General features: G+C 38.0%; 1 protein-coding gene across 1 annotated transcript in view; it reads right to left on the bottom strand.

Annotated features, from left to right (window-relative positions):
* The window catches only part of ZFYVE16 (zinc finger, FYVE domain containing 16), a 24,979-nt gene that overhangs the window by 8,846 nt on the left and 7,249 nt on the right, over positions 1 to 8,884 (bottom strand). Inside the window, exons 3-9 of the mRNA XM_010075272.1 lie at positions 6,982 to 7,078; positions 5,946 to 6,119; positions 4,963 to 5,114; positions 2,840 to 3,218; positions 2,243 to 2,365; positions 1,994 to 2,149; positions 1,162 to 1,386 (exon numbers count right to left, since the gene is read on the bottom strand). Coding sequence (XP_010073574.1) covers positions 1,162 to 1,386; positions 1,994 to 2,149; positions 2,243 to 2,365; positions 2,840 to 3,218; positions 4,963 to 5,114; positions 5,946 to 6,119; positions 6,982 to 7,078 — 1,306 coding nt within the window. The remainder of the gene's footprint in view (positions 1 to 1,161; positions 1,387 to 1,993; positions 2,150 to 2,242; positions 2,366 to 2,839; positions 3,219 to 4,962; positions 5,115 to 5,945; positions 6,120 to 6,981; positions 7,079 to 8,884) is intronic.

The raw sequence follows: 8,884 nt of genomic DNA, 5'->3' as shown, positions 1-8,884 counted from the left end.
CCCCCCAAAAAAAAAAACAAAAAACAAACAAAAAAAAAACCAAAAAAAAAAGAGAAGCAGTTTGGTAAAAGAAAGAAGAGCAACAAAGAAGCTACCACCCTTGTACACACACAGACAGAAGACTGGCCAGTAGAAGTCCTACTGACTCAAAAAATCCATAAACAAGCCAGTGATACATATTTATGGACTTGCAGCTTCTAGAATGGCAAGCTTATTTATCAAAAATGAATTCAGGTCAGGAAAGTTGTGTATGATGCATTTTTGAAATCCATTCCACTTACGCAACTTCTGCATGCTGCACCTTATGTGAACACGTGCTCTCTGAACCATAAGAACAGTGCAACAGAAAACAAAACAGCACCTATATAGCTAAATTAAGTGCCTGCATTATTCAAGCAAGTACACAAGCAACTCTAGAAGGCATTTAGGACACTATCTACTCTCAGGTCTTGCTCAAACTAGCTTTATATGTTCTTCAAAGGAATGGGAAGTTGCAAACACATTTTATTTTGTTGAGCCTGCAGCAGAGTCAACGCACATCTTGTTGTCAGAGCAGAAAACACTCACAGGAGCCTGCACAGGACTGTGGAAGGTTAATTCCCACATGGAGGTTGTGTCACTGCACAACCTGTGGTGGGTGGTGCACATTTACATGCTCTCCATCCACCTCACTTTGAAAGAACGCCTCCTGCATTTTTACAGGCCTGGAGATTTCAAGTGTACCAATTACTAAGTTATCCTTATAAGTAATTAACACTTCTATCCATTCAATGAAGCAGTAATATTTTGCCAATATACTCAATTTCAGTATTTTGATTAAAAACAATTTGTAAGAGTTGTAAATTGGGCTTGCCAACTTCCCTTCAAACCTTTCTCTTATGACAAGTCAGACATTTTGATAGTTTAATGCTGTCAGTTTTGGCTTCTTCGCTTTCTAATCAGCTAAGAAGAGAAAAATAAAAATAACCAAAGGAATCTAGCAGCACAATGTAAATTCCCAAGTGTCTCAATAGGTGGCTTCCCATGTATGAAACTTCAACCTTACAGAAGAGTAACACAAAATACTGCAAACAGGATTTAAACTATTTTCTTGTTTAAAAACCTTGTATTTACCAAAGGGAATTTTACATTTATACAGCTATGTAAAGTGTTAAAACTTACCCCCATATTCTGCTCCCAATCTCAACATTAAGCGCATTGGAAAAACTTTCACCCAAGGTATTTCCAGCTTATGGATGAGAATGCCACAAAGAAAAGGGTTATCTGGTAGGATTTGATCATCAAGTTTCTGAAAAGTTGGTGAAACAAACAGGAACCCTCCATGTTCTTTGTTACCAAGAAAGTTTTCAGTAAAAGTAATGTTTTCCATGTTTCTTATTAACTTTCCTGTAGAAAGAGGGACAGGAAGTCTTCGCACATCAGGAGATGTAATACATTAGTGTCAAGAAAAATACTCTAACCAGTGGTCTCCTACAGACTTGTAAGCCATACAGTATATCTCACATCTTCCTGCAAGTCTGGGAGATGCCTAAACCCATAGACTAAGTGCTCTATATTTACAAACTAAATGAACTTGAATATGAAACTAGTCTTTTCCAAACTAGTACCAGAAACCCTAAACTGTATAGTATTCTGGCACACACCAATTGATGAACTTTGATTAACACACCTTAAATGTTTATATACATGAGTATTGTTCTTCTACAAATGAAGTTCCAGATGTCTTATGCCACAGACACAAGGACTTACACCCAGAATCTCCAACACAATATGACTGAAGAACAACAAAACAACCTGCAAACAGGATGTTTACAGAAATATATGAAATAAAGAAACTTAAATTATTGTCTTCCTGTTGTTTATTTAGAACCAAGACTAACACTGCAAGGTCTTTCAACAGATACCATTAGATAAGAAAAATGACATTATCAACTTCTTGCTTTAAAGATCAGCAAGAAGATATAAAGTAAAAAGTGACATTAAAATGACATACCTTTCATTGCATCCTTATAGATGTCAATAAATAATCTGAATATTTCACTAGGAAAAATCTCTTCATCAGGCAAACACTGCAACAGGATTACAATTTCTGCCTGACCCAAACCATGTAGTCCATTTGTTGAGAAGTACCAGCATTTTTCCGAAGAATCTTTAATTAAAAAGACAGACACCACAGAAGTGTTTTTTTACAGTCAGAAAAGGAAAGCTGGAGTTAATGGTAAAGAAAGTGTGCACTACTTACAAGTTATTAGCTTGACATTCACAAGCAAGTTTGCATTTAGGATAAAAGTTAATGGATTTGGACCTCCTTCCACAAGAAGCAAGGTGACTTGTTGGTGAGATGGATGTTCTTCCACTAGAGGATCTAAATAAATTAACACCTGATTTAGTTCAACACATCAGTTACCTACCTTAACCAAGAATTACAGATCACAGCACATTAAAGACTGTCCCATCCTCCTGTCTCAAGAGGGTGGTAATTATTCTTGACCTTAGAATAGCTACAGATCAACCAATAAATAGCTTACCTTAAGATTCAAGGAACACATAAAAACAAAGCAGCGGCTTTTAACAAAGGTGCAAACTAGGGCTACCATTCATTTGGTAATTACTGACAAATTGTGTATGCAGTCTCCCCACTCACATACTGCTACCATCGATGACTACAGTCACTACTATAATGCATTTAAGTGAAATAGTATTCTTTTCGTAAGATATTAATCTTGTTAATAATGCACATTACCAAGGAATGCAATGTGCAGCAAATAAATGAGAGGTTGGAATTGTATTAAAATACTGCATCGAGTGATTAGATATTAACAATTTTCTCAAATTTTACCTTTTCCTTTTTCGCCCACTGCAAGCAAAAGCGGTGGCAGTTTATCACCATCAGGAACAAGGCTAATCTCTTTACGAACACAGCTTTCAACACCACATAGTGCTCTGTAACTTGAAGGACTAACATGCACATCACTTGTAGTCTGATCAGCTGAACAGGAACTAGTCTTCTCAGCTTCTGCAGTAACAGAGCACTCTTTAGTTTCTAGAGTTACGGATTTGTAACTATGTACCACCTCACTCTGGCCTGGAACAGCCTGCAGTGCATCATCCGAAGAAAGAGGAGGACAAAATTCCTCCATTCTTGTAATAATATCAATTTCTTCCTTAGGTTTTAAATTTCCATCAGTTAATATGTCACCTTCCTCTGGGTTTGCAGCCTATGAAAGAGAAAAAAACACCACACACACTCTTGTCTCACAACAAGATAAAATTGTTTCTTTACCCAAATAGGACAACAGACTATACCTTTGGATTACTAAAATGGGTAGCGCAAGAGGTACTAGGTATATTAAAGCTCTGGGAGGAGCATCGATGCATTTAGTATCATAAAAATTTTTGACTTCACTTTCCCCGTTACCATCCCTGTTTGCCCCATTCCTGGAAACATTCAAGGTCAGGTTGGATGGGGCTCTGAGCAGACTGATCTAGTTGAAGATGTCCCTGGTTATTGCAGGGGGGTTTGACTACGTGACCTTTAAAACGTCCCTTCCAAACCAAACTGTTCTACGATTCTATACTACCCATTTACTTCCCTTTTAACAACAGCTTAAATACTTTCTTCAGGTTCATCACTGATCATAAATTCTCCTTTTCTGATAAGCTGTACACTAATAAATGTAGCGTTAAAAAGCCCAGACGAAATCATGCACTCCTTATTCTGAATTTAAGGACATAACAGCATCTATTATTTTAGCATCCGGTTCACGAATATTGGGAATCTGCCTTCACTGTCTGAATAATTTCACCTTTTTTATCATCTGTGAGTACACTGAATAGCACAGAGTCCAGGACAGAAAACTGTGGGTCTCAAATCTTCATCCCTTTCACTTAAATTGGCTATTCAGTTCTATCTTTATCAACAATATCAGCATCACCCCTATCATTGCTGACTTCTTTACAGACTAATAGAAGTGAGAAGCACAATCATTCCTATAACAAAATCTTAGCACTTTCTTGCTGTAACTCTGAATGGATGCTTAGGTCTAAAGTTTCTAGGAAAACCAGATTCACCTCCAGCTTATTGGAGTCTTTCCTTGTTCAGATTAAGTCACATTTACTATTATCCATTCTTCATGAATTAATGCTGATTTACATGCTATACACTTGGTAACTGTTCAGATCCTCCATATGCAAATAACAACAATCTGGTCTGGTCATTAGCTTTACTAATTTGTTTTAAAAACTCTTGAATGCTGTTAGAATTATAGAATTTATGTTAGTTCTGAAGCACTGTCTCCAGCGATAAGTTTTATTTTAAACAGGCTTCAGTTGAGTAATCTCTCCAAATCTTTCCACAGCACATTTACACCACTTCTTTGGACTTTCTTTGTTAAGCACAACTAGTTCAACACCATTAATATGATCTATTGTAAAAAAGCCAAGCCCCCTTTCAGTTCAACATTAGTTGGCATTAGAAGCAATAAGTTAATTTTGCTGCACCCTATAACACAGTACTCTAGGGCACTAAACAACTTCTGGTTGGTCTAATACAACAGGAAAACTGTAACAAGCCACTGTGAAAAAAACCCCACAAACTTCTACTGTAAGCATGTTGTTAACAACAGATTTCAGAACTATGGCTGAGACTACCATCATAAAAGTAGTTAATCAAACACTGTATAGAAAAAAAAATTGTTTTGGAAAATCTTCTGCCACTCCATTTTTTAAGTTCACATATACTACAAAACACACATTGTTTCCTTTGAAGTAAAGTCTACAGAATATTTCAATCCAATGACCTCACCACCCCGCTCCCCACCCTCCTCTCCCTCAAATATCAGCTTAGATTTCAAAAGCTGTGAAGCAAAAGTCGTATTATGGTACATAAGGGGCCCCATTAACAGTGAACAAAGGTATTTCAAGAGGTAGTTAATGCACCTACACACACTTATTAATTCATACCATATGCATCTCTGGCAAGTCAGGGTTTGTTGGATTTAGGTCCTGTGATGACCTCTTTGCTCCAGATGAAAGTTTCCTTGTATCTGCCACTTCACCATTTGGCAAAATACCATCTGCAAACCAAACTCTTCTTTGTTCTTTGGGGCACAGCCCTAGGACGGGTTAAGAAAACAACACTGACTTCATATTATTGTACTGGTCTAACAGCTGAAAGGGATAAAAATTGTGCCTTCTCCCCCCAGATATATAGAGAATCTGTTTACTGGAACCAAGCACAGGTAGACAGTTTGACATGACCCAGTCTCCAGTCAGGCAAATAAATGCAAAAATCTCACACTTGCAGAGGGAGCTGCCATGCTATAGCTAAATCTTATCAGTTCCTATATAAGGAAGGCTACTTCCTCAGTCATCCCTCTGGAGTAAGATAAGAATGAAATGCCTATCGTAACTAAAAGACGAAATACACTCTAAAGAAGTTAACCTATCACTTGGTTTAAAAATTATTTTCATTGAAGATCAGATGTTAAAGGAAAGCAGAACAGAGACACTACTTAGCCACCAATCATTTGTATTTACACAGAGAATGAACCACTACTGTTCTCTAGCAACTTTTCCCTAAACAACTTTTTGTTTTTACTGTAAGACTGGCAGTCGCAACACAAGGCAGAGATCTCCTAAGCTATAGAAAAATAATGAAAGTAGTATCTGCACAAAAATAACCCCCACAATATAAACAGAGAGGACAGGGCGGGGAAAAAAACCCAACAAACCACATCTCATAAATGGAGACTTAAGACAGACTTGGTCAAGCTCATACATGGCAACAAAACTGCGAATTAAAAGTAACTTCCATTGTCCCAGTTCACAGCTTCCACTTCCCACAAAAAATACCAGGATACCAAGTATGTATCCATGATGTGGTAAACAACTCTTTCCAAAGAGATCCAGAAAGTATTAGATATATTGTATTATATTTAACATACCTTCAATACCAGGTTGTTTAAGTACTGAGGCAGGTAACAATGCAGAAGGTGAAGTAGGGCTAGCACTACCAGAGATTTGGGCTTCCTCCAAATGTGGAACAGCAGAAGTATCAGAAGAGATACTGGAACTGGGGACAGGACCAGTTGGACTCATCATCCTTTCAAATGCCTGTGCTAAAAAAATGTGGTTAGTTTTTAAGATCTCACAACTGATTAAATTTCAGCTGCAGTGCGGTTTTATGGGTGGATTACTTTGCAAGAGCAGTGCACAATTAGTGAGCTAGTTATGAAATATGAACACTCAAGCTATTGTACAGCAGTAAATTTAGATGTCTTTATTTTCTACCTGCATATTTGCCTAATTAATTCCTAACACAGAAACAGATCTCCTTGTACACCTTGCTACTGTTGCAGTGACTACATTGAACCATATGATCCCTGTACCTTGGTGCAAATGCATATACCACATACATCAATTCAAAATTCCATTCAGGTGGCATATTAAAAATGTGGTATGTTTTCAACTTGTTATTTAAATATGAATAATCAGGACCTCAGCTTTCTTCAGATGTTTCCATAAGCATCCATGCTTAACTTTCAGTTAAGAAAAGGTTAGCTGTCAAGTGACTCATAAAAACAGCAGGACAGCAGGTACATAAAACGGGCAAGTAACATGTGAGAACAAGCTGGGGTACGGCCTTTAAAAATGTAGAAGGCTACTGCACAGTGAAGATCACTTTTGCTAGACTCCTGCCACAGATGACCCAACAACATAACTTCCTATTTAGTCCTACGGAGTTCAAACCTGCCTTTTTTTTTAACAAAAAATAAACAGCTTGTCACTCAAAGTTTGAAATAAAAACTGAAATCCAGCTAAGAGGTACAATTATTTATCTTCTTCCCTCCATCTCAGAAATAAGAAAACATAGACAAATTTAAGTAGTGAAGCTCCCTAAAAAGAACAAAGATTAAAGAGATCCTAGCTGTATCTCTTCCTCTTTAATGATCAGTGCAATTACTCAAAGAAACTTTTTACCTTTATTAATATCATCATAACAGCCAGTACAGACTCTTGCTTCCTTCTCCATGTATTGTAGTTTGCACTTCCGTTTGCAACAGCCACCACAAAAAACCTGAACCAGAAAAAGATTGAATTAAATATTATAGACAAGATTCCAGAATTCCCTGAATTAAGTTCCTAGTACTATTTACTCCTTTTACGAGAACTGACTGCTTTATACAAACCACACAGACATTTTTGGAAGTAGGGAAGGAGAAAAGCAGCTTTAGCATATGTATCCTACAACAGATTTCGGTTTGGGGAGAAGGGGAAGCACTAGACTAAAAAGGCTTTTACTGCATCCAGCTCTGGGGCCCCCAGCACAAGAAGGATGTGGACCTGTTGGAGCAGGTTGAGAGGAGGCCATGAAAATGGTCAGAGGGCTGGAGCACCTCTCCTGTGAAGAAAGACTGTGACAGTTGGTGTTGTGTTTTGCCAATCAACGGGGATAGCACAAAGGAATCAGGCAACAAAAAAAAGTAAACTTATTTTTACTTATGTCCAAAGTGACAAAGTAATGAGGAAAATAGTACAGAGAAAATAAAGCAAGATAAGGTAAAGCAGCAAGACAATAAGCAAACTACTATAGCAAGCACAAAATAAGGTAATGCACCTAATCATTACTAAATAGAGTTAGCCATAGTGATTAAGAAAGATACATCACCAATTGCCCTATATTACCATAATCCAGATCTGCAGATGCTGGGGAGCCCGTTTACAGAAAAGGATTTGGAGAACTCATCCCGGCAATGGGAAATCTCTATACAGTGCCTCCACTGTATAGAAGAGGCTTCCAAATTTCCCTGCAAACGGTCCCCGCTTTTATACAGTTAAATAAACAACTTACATCTTAAGCTGCAAAAAACATCTGGTGTGGTTTTTTTTTCTTTCTTGTTAACTTTTTCCTGTACTTGGCCAGAACCCGAGAAAAGGTTAAGAAGAAGTAAAGGTATTTGGTTATCTTTGATTATGAGTCTTTAAACAACGCCTGTCACTGCCCTGCTACCTTCTGTCATGTAGAGGTCTGTTTGAAGGTTTGAGACAGGTTTATCTCTTTTTGGCAAGTGGAGCCACTGTTACACAACTAGTATCTTACAGCAAGTGTTACAGCAATGCTCTATAAGCGTTACGACAAAAGCTTTTATAAATTGGCATATATTCATAAGGTTATATTTTGCATGTGTGATCAATATGATACATATTAGGTATATTGTTAGGCTGTGAGGTTCACCTAGAGGTCAACTTTGGTTCAGGGCCTCACTGCTCAGGCCCTAGTATTTCAGGCTGTTAAGTCTGGAGCAGCGAAGGCTCTGGGGAGACCTTACTGTGGCACTTCCATATATAAAAGTGGCTTTATAAGAAAGATGGAGAGAGACTTTCTAGCAGGGCCTGTAGTGACAGAAGTGGCAATGGTTTTAAACTGAAATTTTAAATTTAAACTGAAAAACTGTAGGGTTCGATTGGATATAAGGAAGAAATTCTTTATGATGAGGGTGGTGAGACACGGGAACAGGCTGCCCAGAGAAGCTGTGGATGCTCGATCCCTAGAGGTGTTCAAAGTGAGGTTGGACAGGGCTCTGAGCAATCTGATCTGGTAAGAGATATCTCTGCCCACAGCAGGAAGGTTGGACTGAGTGATTTTTTAAACATCCCTTCCAACCCAAACTATTCTGTAATGCTATGATCAAGAATCTCAAAAGCCCCACAACTTGGGCCAAACTACAAAGTCTGCCAAGTCTGCTTCTGATCAGGGGTTCTTCCTATCCTGTTCCCCCAAACTGAACCACAGTCTATCCACACCATAAGCTTTTGAAATTTGTCAGGTATTTCAGTTGGACCAAAGCAACCCTTAGATGTCTACAAACCAACCTTCCACACA

This window comes from Pterocles gutturalis, unplaced genomic scaffold (genome assembly GCF_000699245.1).
Source record: "Pterocles gutturalis isolate BGI_N339 unplaced genomic scaffold, ASM69924v1 scaffold15422, whole genome shotgun sequence".
Taxonomy (NCBI): domain Eukaryota; kingdom Metazoa; phylum Chordata; class Aves; order Pterocliformes; family Pteroclidae; genus Pterocles; species Pterocles gutturalis.
Note: the sequence above shows the minus strand (reverse complement) of the source record. Positions and strands in the feature narration are given on the sequence as shown.